The sequence below is a fragment of the Lagopus muta genome, chromosome 6, assembly GCF_023343835.1.
Source record: "Lagopus muta isolate bLagMut1 chromosome 6, bLagMut1 primary, whole genome shotgun sequence".
NCBI classification, from domain to species: Eukaryota; Metazoa; Chordata; class Aves; order Galliformes; family Phasianidae; genus Lagopus; species Lagopus muta.
Window position 1 is genome coordinate 43,297,107 of NC_064438.1, and position 14,391 is coordinate 43,311,497.

The 14,391-nt window shown below is 42.6% G+C and overlaps 1 protein-coding gene across 7 annotated transcripts in view; it reads right to left on the reverse strand.

Annotated features, from left to right (window-relative positions):
• Window positions 1–14,391, reverse strand: part of FOXN3 (forkhead box N3) — a 202,266-nt gene that overhangs the window by 62,147 nt on the left and 125,728 nt on the right. For all 7 annotated transcript variants that reach the window (XM_048950113.1, XM_048950112.1, XM_048950108.1 and 4 more), the window contains exon 4: window positions 7,405–7,469. In XM_048950113.1, coding sequence (XP_048806070.1) covers window positions 7,405–7,469 — 65 coding nt within the window. The remainder of the gene's footprint in view (window positions 1–7,404; window positions 7,470–14,391) is intronic.

Below are 14,391 nucleotides of genomic sequence, written 5' to 3' on the forward strand. Positions count from 1 at the left end.
TTAAACTTACCTTGGCATACTCTGAAACGTGAGCTAACGTGAACAAGACCTGTCTGCTACACTTCAGTCTTTCTCCCCTTTAACTTCAAGGCCAAAAGTGGCTCAGGAGTCCTGCACTTGGGGACCACAAGCAGGCAGCTGCCACACTTTCCTCCTCATGGCTCTGACACACAATAACACAGCCACACTCTGGGCACTTACTGAACCACAGCTTCGGCCACTGTCTTACACACTTGAGTAGAAAAATAAAAAGACTGTCTACATGCTATGTTCCTAATACATAGCACTCTGTTTAGAAGTGTACTACGCAGAAAGCAAACAAAAATGTCATGCCAAAGTGACTGTTTTTGTAAGGATCACTTCAAAATGCTGTCTGTGGCTGGTACTGTCTGTTGAATGCACACAGTGTTTCCAAACCCGCACACAAACATGAGTCCCTGCCAGCACCCTCAGGACTCCAGCAGCCCAGCCAGGGCTTTACCCACTTTCTCAAACAAAGGCAAGCTCTGCTGTTCAAATTACTCCCTTTGGGACGTGCTGTACAACCCCTCTGACTTCATTTTACTTCTCTGGTAATACCACTGCAAACACACTGAATGCTAATAATAAATAAATTATTCAAATATTCTGTCTCCACGGAGGCAGCATGTGAATCATCTTCCTGAAAGGGAACTCCTGAAGAAGCTGTCAGGTCCCCTTCACTTGGCAGGGGGGAAGCTGATTTAAATAATTATGCACTGTGAATGAAAACTGATTTACTGTAACAAGATAGTAGCTTTGCTGTTAATTCAATGGGCTGACCAAAGCCAAGACTTCAGCAAATGGAGAGCATTCACAGATACCACAGCTGAAAGGAGGGTGGGGACAGGTGCTGAGAGAAGAAAAATTTGAAGAGAAAACATGGTGAAATCACCAAGTTTGGTGCTCCTCTGATGAAGGGGGAACACTGCTGAATACTGCTGAACTCAGCTGGATACTCAAAACTCCAGATCTCCACAGAACAGTCATTTATGGAGATGAGTCAATTTCCAGATGTATCTGTAAAAGTAAGGAGCCCAATGGCACTTCAAGAGAAAAAAGCCACTCCGCAAAAGCTAACAACCAGCACTGTTATAAATGGTTAAGTTCCGTGCTGCTTAAGGATCTCCCATTAGTGAAGCATGAAAACAAGATACAGAGCCAGTGTCTGCAGACTGACAGCTCTGGGCATTGAGAAGTACTGTTGTTACCGCCCTCATTTAAGACCAGGAAACAAATGAATTACAACCCCACTTAGAAGTACTCAGATTGCCGGGAAATATGAGACTCCCAAATAAATGTTAGAAAACATTTAAGTTTTCTAGTTCAGTTAGACTTGAGCATAAGCATCTTGCCCAAGGTATATTATAGATCAGAGCACCTGAATCTACCAATGGACTGCTTTGCATCCCTTTTATAGTACTGCGGGCCTCTCTTCTCATGAGAGCAACATTAAAGTATTTGTAATAGAAATGTTACCTTGCCTTGTTGTGTTTCCTTTGCATTCTAGGTAGCAGAAGAAAACATTTCTATCCTCTAAGTCTTATGTTACATGCACATGATGCTTACTTTTCTTGTAATTCAGCCCTCACCAGCCCCTGCCCTCACCACCTCAGTATCTGCAGCTTTGCATCCCAGGACCGTCTGCACCTTCACCACTGTCTCAGATTGTATCTGCCCTTCTCATGCAATAGGAAGAGCGGGTGAACTGAATTTCCACCTCTACTAAGAAGGGACCATGGTCCCTGAGGCATTTGCTGATGGATGCTGAGGTATGCACCCCAACTTTTCATGGTATTAGAGAGAGAACCCAGGCATCTTCCCACAGCCCTTTTGGCAGCTTCCATCTTAAAGGTACAGGGAGCAAGCCCGCCCAGGCCTCTCCAGAGAAAAGACTGAGTACCTGCTGTTGGCAGCACTTTGCAGAGAAACTGGTCCTACTTCTGTTATGTATTTCCTGCTGTGTCACTACTAGCACAAAAAGCAGGCTGAACATCTTGATTTATAAGAGCAGACAATTCTAATTTAGCCTCTATAAGGGAAACCAGGAACAGTTGCACCCTTTTTCCTCCTCCCACTGGCTTACTTCCACCTCAGTAACTGCTTCTATTAATAGCCAATACTTGGAAATGTGAAGTCCCAAACCTGCTCTCTTATTTTCTCACAATGATTCACTCACTGGACAATGGATTAAATGGGCAGTTTACTCATGTCAAGGATTCCCATGTTTACTAAAGAAGGAAAACATCTCCGTGTGAATGTGCAGGTGTGTTTATGAATGAGTGGGTTCCCCAGCTCTTAAATGGGTCCTCTCAGGACCAGTCTGCAAACGTTTTGAACAAATAAACTTTCTAAATGAGAGATACAGGTTTGCTCTCTCAAATATATTACCATGCTTTGGCCATCTCCAGAAAGTCTTACGTTAAGTCATATCGGAGATCAATACATAAAACATGAAAGCCACCATCTTTGATTGAGGGAATCGACGGTCAATGCCCTGTCTGCAGCTGCAGTGCAGCAGTGCCCAGTGTTTCCAATGTCTGCTCTGCAAAAAAATCCAGCTTCTGTCTCCTTCTGGTCCTGGTGATACTTGCTGGTGTGTTCCATCTCCCTCCTTCAACAGCTTGCCACAGGCAGTGCCCACCGTCACCAGCTACAGCAAGGGCAGCTGGACCAAGGCTGGTCGTGCACACATTGGTGGAAGCATCAGTCAGAGATGGAGGTGTCTCGTGGTGAATCAGGGTGCCTGTTCTCGCAGCTGGTGGTACACAATTAAACCAGCGAGTGAGGCCCAGGGAAAACAACCCCTGCTTTTTGGGGCTTCCCAGCCAGGTGAGACCAATAGGACTCCTCACTCCTTCCCTCTCATGCTTAGCGAATGGGAGACGAATTTGTCAATCTTTTTTTCCCCTTTCTTATTAAAAAGGTTTCACTAAAGGAAAGCTCACTTAAAGGATGTCAGCTCACTGAATGCAGCAATCCTGAGTGCAGATGTAAGCCAAGGTCCACAAGAAACACTTCACATCTCTAGAACAACAGTATGTGACTTTGATGTTGCATCCACAAGCAGCAGATTTAAATGGTGCTGGTCATCAGCAAAGCAAGTGGATGAACTTGCTCACAACATAAGCAGACTGTACGGAGAGATTGCAGCTGTACCCCCAGCTGACCAGAACTGGTGGAACACTGGAAGTTCTGTACTAACATGCAGAAGGACTTCTATATGATAAGGTGGTGGAGCACTGGAACATCTGCTCTGGATCTCTTCTCTGGAGATATTCAGGACTTGTCCAGACACCTACCTATGCAACCTATTGTAGGGCATCTTCTTTAGCGGGAGGCTTGGACTTGATGATCTCTTGAGGTCGCTTCAAACTGCTGTGATTCTGTGAAGCTGAATCTGCACTCCCAGGTGGCAACCCAGTCACACTGAGGAGAACCATCTCTGCACCCTGTCTCATGAGCAATAGCACACAGACGACCCAGGGTCACTTCCTTACGCTAGGAGACGAAGAGTCACTCACCCTGCTACCACAAAGGTCTGCTTTTGCTGGCCTTTGGCCAGAAACCTAAGACCCAAGAAGTGCATTACGCCTGGCACGCACATGCTTGCCTTAAAGCACAGAGTGCTGCCATTGTGCTGACCAGCCATGGGGTTCCTGCATCTCCCAGGGCAGCTTTTGCAGCTCTTACACTCCTGCTACAGTCCTCCGCAGAGTAGGAACTGCATCCAAAAACCTCCACTTTCAAAGCACAGCGTCCTATTTTCAGGACAGCTGTAATTATACCCACAGGCACCATCACTGGACACCTCCTTGAAACTCAGTACAGAATAAATTTGATACAAGATTTGATACAAAGTAATACGTTGTGTTTAGTTTTAGTGTGAGAACAAATAAAAGAAAGAACAGTGAGTTCCAAGTGTGATTTTTTTTTTTTCCAAAATGAAAGTTTTCTCTTCAAGGAATAAACAAAAGCTCTCCACAGACCTTCACAGACCTTCATCTTACAGCTGACACCTGGCTCAAGCTCTCCATAGACCAGACAGATTTTCTTACACAGGTGGCACTCTCACAACTGAAATTTATGTATGACTGCTACTAAAAGTTATGTTAAAGATGTATTTTTAATTTTTTTCTGGGAGATTATTACATATATTGAGAGCAAAACAGTTTTATTATTGCAATTGGTTTGTGAACAATTGCATCCTCAAGGCAATATCCTAAGCTTAAAACTCAAGATCCATGCAGAGGAATAAAACAGATCTAATCTGAACACAGTGCATTAGTTTCAAGCCTTCCAATTAATGAGAATACATCTGCACCTATCTCACCCAGCACAAGTTCCTGAAGAGTTTAGTACACATCTACATTAAAGACTTCTTCATGTCAAGCATTTTATGAAATAAGAAGAGGTATGTGAAGACAGATGAAAACAGGAAAAACCAGTGGGAACAAAAGCTATCAATAAAGAAGGTGAAAAAAAAAGCTATGACTTGAAATAAACACCACAACAGTACAATAATGAGTTACAAATTCCTGTGTAGGAAAGGTAAAGCAGTAAGAGCAAAATGCTGTATTTCTTTGTCTTGGGAATCCTGAAGGCCAGAATGCAGCAAGCTCCCTGGATGTACAAATCAGCTCTGAGAGGAGGAATTAGAACCTGGTACGGCTGGTGTCCTACCTGTATTACATACTGCATGGGGATTCATGAGAAAACCAAACAGCAAAACTATATTAGGGTACAATTCTCATCTAGTAGAAGGAGCTCACCATTTTTAATAGCACTCGTAACTTACTCAACAGTAGATTTACTATTTGTTTGTTTTGATATGAAAGTTAATGCTTGGAACCGCAGTACCATGATCCTCATAAAAGAAACTGAGGTAGCTATCTCATACCCAATAAAACTACAGTCAAAATGAACACAGCACGTATATTTTGGGAGACGTGTTCGAAATTATTCAGCAAAGTACACGACAGAAAGGAACAGAGAATTAATCCTGCTCACATCAAAGACTGTAAGGACACAGAATTGCCATAATGAATTTTAGCACCCATTTCTCCTCATTTGCAGTTTTGAGGTACACAGATAGCTGGTTTCTCCTGATCCTTGGAGAAGTACATTAAATCTTTCACTATGGCTGAGTTTACTTTGCCAAACAGGTCAAGTATACAACAAATAGAAATCAGGAGTGCTTGCTAGTCTTCCTTGGCTAAAAAAAATACTACTTTAACAACTCAGAAGAAATGTGGTATGACAAGCACACATATTACATTTACTAAAATTTCAGAATTATTCTATATGATTGTCTGTAACACTCACTGAACTTTCTTTTCACAAGTAGCAAAATACTTATTGAGTAAAATTTGTTACCCAAGCTTTTGCCAATCAAACTGCAGTGATATAACCTGAAACTGGTATGTAAGTCAACGTTTCATTCCTTCATTTGAATTAAGCCGGATATAAGCACTGGCAGAAGAGACATAAGATGGCCATGTAAGGTGGGTCTTCACAAATCTCTCCACCCCGTCACCTTCAACCTCCCTGCAGAGCTAGCATTCCTCTACACAAGTCCTGTGGAAAAGACAGAAGCAGCAAAGTGGATTTACTATTCCCAGGCAACTTGCTGAAGTCTGTGCATGGAAGACCTCATTGTTGGGAAAAACAAAAGAAAGAAAGGAAGAAAACAAAAAAACCCAACTTTGTTATTTTGCTGTTTTACAATCATAACCAAGTACTAAAAGACAACATTCAGAAGTTTTATCTTCACACTTTCATCCTAGCCTCACTGCTGGGTCATGCATTTGAATTGGTTCGCTTTTCCATTTGTAACAGCAACTCAGGATGCCAACTCACTTACAGGTCTTGAGGTTAGTTGCTTGAAAAAGCAGTCATCTCTCTCTTTTTCTCTATTTCTTTAACATGAGGTGGTGGGCTTTTTTCCCCCTCTTATTTAAAAAGACAAAGAAGAGTAGAAGAGAGTGGAGAACAGCACGCTTTTTTATTGGCAGAAGGTTTTGAGCAACAACTGAGGCAGCGAGGACTACAAAAATAGCTGTACTTCACTCCTAGACATCTTGCATCATATGAAGAAGTAAAACACAGCCATACAAACCTGACGGAGCAGCTTACATTTTATGAATTGAAATCACAAAAACCATATATGTGCAAGCAGACATTTAAAACCAGAACTGTTGGACACCCAAATGAAACCTATCTATTCACAATAGTTGCTTTTTTTCTTTAAAAAAGGAACCAACAACAAAATTTCAGGACTGCAAAGACAGCAAATCTACCCTACTGAATTCAAATTCAAAGGCTGCCAAGCTCTACAATTTATACTGTTAAGAAATAATCCAAGTGCCTTAATGTATCTAAAATACGTATGAACAAATCTCAGCATAAGTATTAGATAATAGAATGATACAAACTCCTAGATATGTGCAAGGAATCAGTTGAAAAATATTTTCAGGTGAACAACAAATGCTGGACTAGGTTGGTGTGCAGAAGGTGAGCAGTGCTGCCTGCCAATTATTCACCTGTGGGCCTAGTTACAAGTAAGGTTTCATTTTAGGTAACTCAGATAAATGTTTAGAGGACATTACACAGCATTTTCTGCCAGAAAAAAAGCCATCATGTGAATAAACACAAAATTAAGACACTTCATGGACAGCTGCTTGCAAAGACTATAAAATCTTCTTAAATGGTCTTAGTTACTTCTGCATCATACACAAACGTATAGAGTCTGGAGTAACAGCCTTCTGTGCTCTTAAGGCACTTCCCATAAGAATGACGGTAGTTCCATGTGTTCAGCAGCAGAAATATAAACACACTTTGCAGTGAGTAATGGTATTATCCACCTAAAGATATTTCAAATTCCTCTGCAAAGATAAGCACCCTCACACACGGTAGCTTTCTGGAGACAGATGCTCCGCTACTGCTTATCTGCTACAGCACCTCTACCTACCTTTGGGCACCTTTAGGTAAAGCACAACTAGGGGGTAAAAGAAAGGACATCTACCAAAGAATGGCCCTGCTTCATTCACACAGCTAAAAGCAGTGTTACTGGAGCATTTCATTCTGGACATCCTTTATTCCACAAAGGTTAAAAAAAACCACAAAAACCCTTTGCCATACTATGCTGTAAGCAAATTAATAATCTGAGGAAAGAAACAAAGCAGCCATTTTTATAGACTACACTCACTTTACGTAGTGAATCATCATTTTCAAGGCACCAGATGCGCAGTAAAGGAAACAGATTAAAGGAAACAAAAACAGTTGGTTACTTGTTGCCCAGTGAATATTACAGAAACTGTCCAGTTTGCAAGCAGAGGTATAAATTAAGTAGAACAGTTACTCCAAGACGTAGCATCCATCACCTACCTTGCAGAAGAGCTCCATTTCTCTTGAAAAAGGTGCTTCCTGGCCAAATGGGTGGACCTGATGTGCTAAAGGTAATAAGAAATAAGTGTAAAGAAAATCTCATTCACATTAAATAATTATAAGTTACTATTTATATGAATTTCATTTTGTTTTTACTAAAGAAGCTAATGCAACTTTAAGGCATTTTTGCCTTCAAGCAAGAGTCTAAAATTTCTCTTTAAAAATAGGTTAATTTTATTCAAGATGCATTCTCTTCATAAGAAGAACAATTCAGCACAGCACACACCCACACTCTCATTTAGAGGAAGAAAGAAGAAGGTTATTTGGAATAAATAATAATAAAAAACAAACCAAGTTCAAAATTTTTTCAATTTCTTTCTGAATTCTCAGTACAGCAAATTATTTGCCTTTTTTCCATGCCATCCACTAAAACATAGGGAGCTTAGGGTTCAGAGATCAGTCAGAGACCCCGACCAGAGCCACACAGCCCTCATCTCTGTGCTCCACATTCCCCAACCAGCCACAATACTGCCCAGTACCACCAGCAGCTCCAGCCATGTGCCTTCATAGCACGCTTGGCCCCATGGAAATAAAGCAAGAACCCCCAGCTGAACACCTTGTTCCTTCCCTAACCAAGCAGATCTGACAGCCCATCCTCCTGCCAAGCTCAGCACCCCAGGAAAGTTCCTGGCAATGCTTATGAGAAATGGCCAAAATCATAGGAAAGGTGTTAGAACACTGCTGAGGCAGGTGGAAGGGACAGGCTTCCACGAACCTCCCCTATGGTTGGGAAACAGGCTTCCAAATAAGCCCTCTAAGCTTGAAGACAATCATATGCATTTTACTGCACAAAGTTTTTACTGAAGTTACTATCACTAAAGTACACAATCAGTACAGCAGTAAGTGCCCTGCTCCCAAATTCTAGCAGAAATTAAAAGCAAGAGACTAAATATCCTTCATTAAGATCAATATAAGGCAACTTTGCCTCTGCAGGTAATCCCCCTTGCCCTTTGCAAAGCCCCACGCGCCATTTCTGCTGTTACCTTTGCCCTTTGTCTACCACTACGAGGCAACAAAATGGAAAGCAGATGCTGTCTGTTGCATTCACGGAACGAGCAAAGTTTTGATAAAATGCCACACATTGAAAAGAAACCCACTATTTTTACAGTCATTCTGTAGAGACTCTTGTGCTAACATACAAAAACTTCAGTGCGCGGCTTATTTCAATAAAGTGTTAAAATACAGACCATGAAAGGATCCACGGCAATTACAAGAGTAATAAAAGCCTCCAATACTCCTGAACAAAAAGGGGAGTTCAAAGACACAGAGAGAGAGACTGAAACGACCGAAAAGAAGTTAAGTAGGCCTACATTCAGAAGCGCCAGAGTGCACTGGGGCGTGCACTTGTCTGAATGCACACGCTCACTTCACAGGGCTTAATATAACCGACTGTTTGCATTTCCTATAGCGAGCGCCAGCTCCTCAAGTGCAGCTCCTCAGCTCACACAAAGGTCAAGGGCTGCTGAGGGCGTCTGTGCTCCTGCAAACAGGCTCGATGCTTTCTATCACGGTGAGTCCGGGGCAATGTGTGGGGCAGGAGCCAACAGGCTGCGAGTGGGCAGTGGTGGAGCAGCCCTCTGACTGCACCCTACATAGTCCCCCTCCTGCACACCCTTACTTCACCCACTGCTGCCTCAGCAACGAGGACTTGCAGCGCTGCACCTCCACGTGTCTTCAAATCCAAACAGTGCTGGTGGAGATGAAAACTGGAGCAGTGGTAAAAACCCAGGCTATTGCCTGCTTCTGGGTAGGAGTGGGTTAAAGAGCAGAGGGATAACCATATATTTGAATAGACAAAATGTCTCCACCAAAGAAACAAAGCAGTAGTGATTTCTCTTATTTTCCAATTAGAAGGCCCAAGGCTCTTTTTAACAAAAACTTCAATCTGATTCAGTACAAACTCACAAACTGAGGAAATTAACTATGCCTTCCCAGGAAAGGAAGCTGAAGAATTCAAGCATGTAAATAACACAGGCAGTGACTGGTTGAGCCTTTCAAACAACCAACTTCTGTGTTTGTGGGGCTTTGCTGGAGTTCAACTACATCGGATCAGCACTGGAGAAATCATCTTTCCATTTCCAAACTTTTGCCTATGAAGTCTCAGATGGCATTAATTATTAAAACGTATTTCAAGTTGAGAAATGAGAGTTAAGCTATCTCTCACTTTAATGTGTTCAGAAGCTGCTTCTCCCTGTACCAGATTAAGAAATCATTTTAAAAACTTTATTCTTCTAAAGACCATCTATGATTAAAAAAAACCACTGGGTCCATCCCAGGCATTTTTCCAAATGAATTGTTCCTTCAGTTTAGTCTGTAAGAGTCTGGAGAATCATGACTGCTTCTGTTATGACATAAAAATATGAAACCTGCTTTATGAACTTCCATTTGCAATCAATATGTGCTGTAAGATTAATGCTTATGCAGTTGGCATTACTAACAGTGGAGTTCTTCTCCAACCTGATGAAATAAACACACTGACTGAAGTCAAATTCCATTTCTAATCCATCCCCACAACACTAGTGAAGAAAGGCAGCTACTGGTTTGAACTGCATTGCTGCAGGAAAACCTGCAACCCGCGAGGGTCTGGACTGACTTAACCCCTTAACCAGACAGGCACAGTGTGCTTCACTGGGGCTTGGATCAATAGCAAAGAGCTGAAATTGCAAACGAACATCTTGAAAGAACACTAATTAGCACAGCTAATGGATAAGAGGGTATACGAAAACCTCAACAGTTACCTGTCAAGGACCATTGGTTTGATTTGTAGAAAACACGGTCACTTGAAGCATACCCTCAGTCAGAGGAATACCCCAGAGTGCAGCAGCATTTGTTGCAGAGGCACCAATTTGCTGCAAATGCCTACAAGTGACAAGTGGGCCTGGATTTCTGCTGGAGGCAGTTATCCCTCTGGAGACTCAACCAGCAGGAACCCTCAGTGCTGCAGGGCCAGCACAGGAAGCTGCCTCAGCCAGAAGGGGTAGCAGGGATGCTGTGAAGGAAAGCTTTTCCATTAGAAAATGCTGCTTTGCTGAAATACTTGAAACAATCCAGGGTTTGGGCACAGCTTTGCTGGGAGCTGCCTGGCCATTCCTGGGCACACATGGAGTGCACGGGGACAGTAGTTCCTAAAGCCAAGCACTAAAACAAAAAATAAAGCCACAGTATGAATTCTCTTTAATAGCTGCAGCATTTCACAAACGTGCCAAAATCTCTCACAGGCCTCTATGTCAGAAGGGTCTGATTAACAGATTTTAAAACCCCTAACAACTGAAAACTCAAAACAAATTAAATTCTGTGGGACTGCACACCACAATTAAGGGCTGATGAAAACACAGAGACAGCAAATGGAGAGCAGTGCATTTGCTCCTGGCCCGTCCAAAGTGCAACAGGAGGCGGAGGGAGAGCACAGAAGAGGTAACAATTCACCCAGCGAATGCCTTGCAAAGATGAGTGACTGAAGCAATTCTACACCTAGGCCAAGGCAGCAGCTTTGTGAAAAGCTGTGGTGGGAAGAAATGCAACTCTCCCCTTCCTGAGCAGCACAACGACACCTGAGGAGAGTCTGGAGAACATCGGCTCGTTGGCTACCCCTTGCCTTGGGCTGGTAGCACTTTCAGCTCAGTAGTGGAACTGAATCTCCCAGGAGTGAAGGCATTGCTGCAGGGCCTTCATCGCCAACCCATTCCACAGCTAAATTTCTTACTACAGATTCACCTGCACTTCTGACAACCAGTGAGTTGAAGATGCCCAAGGAGGGCATCAAACTTAGAAAAAACGAGTTGCCTTTTCAAAGCAACCAGCAGAGCCTCTTGTGGGCTGGGAAATCCACTTACAAAAGCTTCTGAAAAGCAAAAAAAAAAAAGTACAATCATTCTCACATTCAAAATAGCAAATAGCAATAGGTGTTCTTGTCTGCCTGGAGTCCATGAAACCCTGCATCATCTGCAGCAGGGAATGTTGCTCTTGGAATGTGTGTTCAGCTCCAGAGGCGAGCTGGACTCAGCCTACAGCCAGAAGGTTCTAATGGACTCCCAGCCAAGCCACAAGGCTCTGATACGTACCACTTCTTGAGAAGTCAGCTTTGGATGAAGAGCTAACTGAGACAAAAATGTTGGAAGAATGTTTTTCTGGGAATACAGTATCCTTCAGTGCTTCAAGGTGAGCAGCACTTCAGGCCAAAAAACCTGGGTTCTCCAGTGGTCAATGGGAAAGCAGAGAGGCGCATCCCTCGTGCTGCTAGATTGCCTCCAGTGCTCCTCAATCCCTGCAGTATTGCCAAATCACACTCAGCATTCTGCCCAGCCTGGATGTCCGTGCTGGGCTGCATCTTCCAGGAGCTGGTACCTACCCAGTGCTGCAGGGAGGCCTCGGTGCTGTGCATCTGGCTGCGCTGCAGTTACATTGAAGCGTCTGCCACTCGCATTACCAATTTTGAGCGATAGGGAAGCATTTATATACTGCTGCAACTCTAACACTGCATTTTGTTAACAAGGAAAAAGCCTGCACAATCCCTGCCAGCAGTTCGCTGGCAGTTAATATCACAATTAGCTATCGCCTGGCAACAGTCAAGCAAGCTTCCTCTCAAATCAAAGGGGAAAAAAACCCTGCCAAACTGGGCTAATGACAATACATAAAAAATAACTGGAAGGGACGCATTAAGGTATTTCCTGATTTTAATGAAACCTGACTACTTTAGAGATTTTAAAAATACAAACCCATTACTCTATCCTCTCAGATTTTCCGTAACTGACACTACATTATTCTTAAGAAGATTTATGAATTCACAATACCAGTTTTTAATTTATGAAGACTGATCTAATATTCTGGTAATGCTCCTCTTCCCTCTGCACTTCAGGCTTTTGTTGTCTCTCGGTATCTCTCAGTCACTGCGACAGGCGGCGTGGAGACTTTCAGCTCCTGGATGGAGCTTCTCCTGGTTCCCCCAGGGTGCCTAACACATTTGTGAGTGAATAATAAAGATTTTGATCTCTCGCGCACTTTAAATGAGTTTTCTATATGTCAGGACTGCCAGAGGGATTACATCTAAATTTTTATTAAAGACAAAAGAAAAGTTGCACAGGAAAGCTATTCACAAATGGAACACCTGAAAATAAAATATAATGTTACCTTGTGAAGGATAGTGGAAAGTTGGCCAGATCTTTGTATTCCTCAAATAGCCAAAGCCATTCTCCTGCCACTGTCTTCATTTAATGTAAGTAATTAAGCAAACAAGTAGAAAAGGAAAAAAACAGGAACTAAAAAAAAAAAAAAAAAACCTCATATTTTTTAGATGTAAGATGAAAAGGGTGATGCCTGTTTTCAAGAAAAACAGGGCCATGTGCTCTTTGGAGTCCATCAGTGACTCGGCTGTGGGGCTTAAGGGATCATTCTCACTGCTGAAGTGATATATGAAGCTTTCTCATCCCCTAGTGAGACTGTGGCCTTTCAGAAAGAATTTCAGTCTTTCCAGAGAGCTGAGTATGTATTTGTGGACAACAGTGGAAGAATTTCTCTTTAAAGAAATTAAAAATATATATATATATCCTTATTTTTATAGAGTTGTTTCAAATACATGGTTATTTGAAGTATGACACAAAGAGAGAAATATAAGCTTGCCACTAATAATTTGTGTTTAAGTATTTTAACCCATTTATTGTGAGCGCATTATAACTTCAGGCTGAACACTAAAGTAGGAAAAAGTCCAGATATATTTAGAAATTCAGTGGGAAACAACCACCCCACATTACTTTCAATTAGAACAGATTTGTCTCCAGCGGGAATCAGGAGATGCCGTCTATTGGCCTCCAATTCTCATTCTGCCTCTACCTCTGAAGCATGTTGTGACTCCAGGCAAGTCACTTCTTTATTCCTCAGTTTTATTTTTCTTCTTTTGGGAAGAGCAGAAATACATCCTTACCAACACAGCCTGCACACCTCTGGGAGGAATAAAGAACTGTTAAGTAACAAGACATTAGATGAGGAAAAAGTCTTTTGAAGTACATGTAACTAAAGAAGGAACAAGACAGCACATTTCTACTAGAGGACTGGTTGTTATTTTCCCCTGCTTTCCTCATTTTCAAGTAAGGAAAAACACTGCAGGTCACTTCACATACCGTAAGGCTGTCTTTCTCCTTAATCCACAGCTGTTATTACCTGGCTCCTTGGCCATTTATCACTGGATGAAATCCCGATGGTCTTTGGCTGGGAAGCCTTAGAACTGCACACAGCTGCCCATGTGTTACGAAGCATGTCTGCACCAGCTCATGCAGGCATGGCAGGCTAGTTCCTGAAGCCCAGGTGATTCCAACTGTGGACAGCTAGCGACCTTGAGACCGCTGCAGGTCTGGCCTCCTTTGGACTGCAGCTGCATCAAACGCTGACCTGCTCAGTGGAGAGAAGTCTGGCTCTCTTCTACTCCATGAAACCAGAAAGGGAGCACTCTGGTATTTTGATTACAAGCTTTGTCTGATGCAAAACAAGAGAGGGGAAGAAGACCTTAACTTGCAATTTGATATGAAGAGTCTATTCAGAGTTAATGCTAAAAAATCAAACACGGCTTTGGAGAACTTTGATGCATTGGAGCAACTGAGCCACCAGCTAGGCACACCAATACAAGCACTCTCCCAGTCTGAAACCCATCAAAATTTAACACAGCCTAAGATGGCTCAATTTACTTCTGTTACTCTGGAGTTCTATTTATTACAGCTGCAGAATTTCAGCAGCTCTGTCGCACACCTGCCTGGATTTCACAGTTATTTCTGTGTCAGGCTCCCACTTATATTTCCACCCATGGCGTGACCACAGCCCATCCATCAGCCAGACATGAGATAAACAATAGACACATCTCTGCTAAGAACAGCTTATCATCCATTGGTGAGAACATGCTTCTTGTTAATTGCAATGATGTACCTTGAATACGCATGAAGT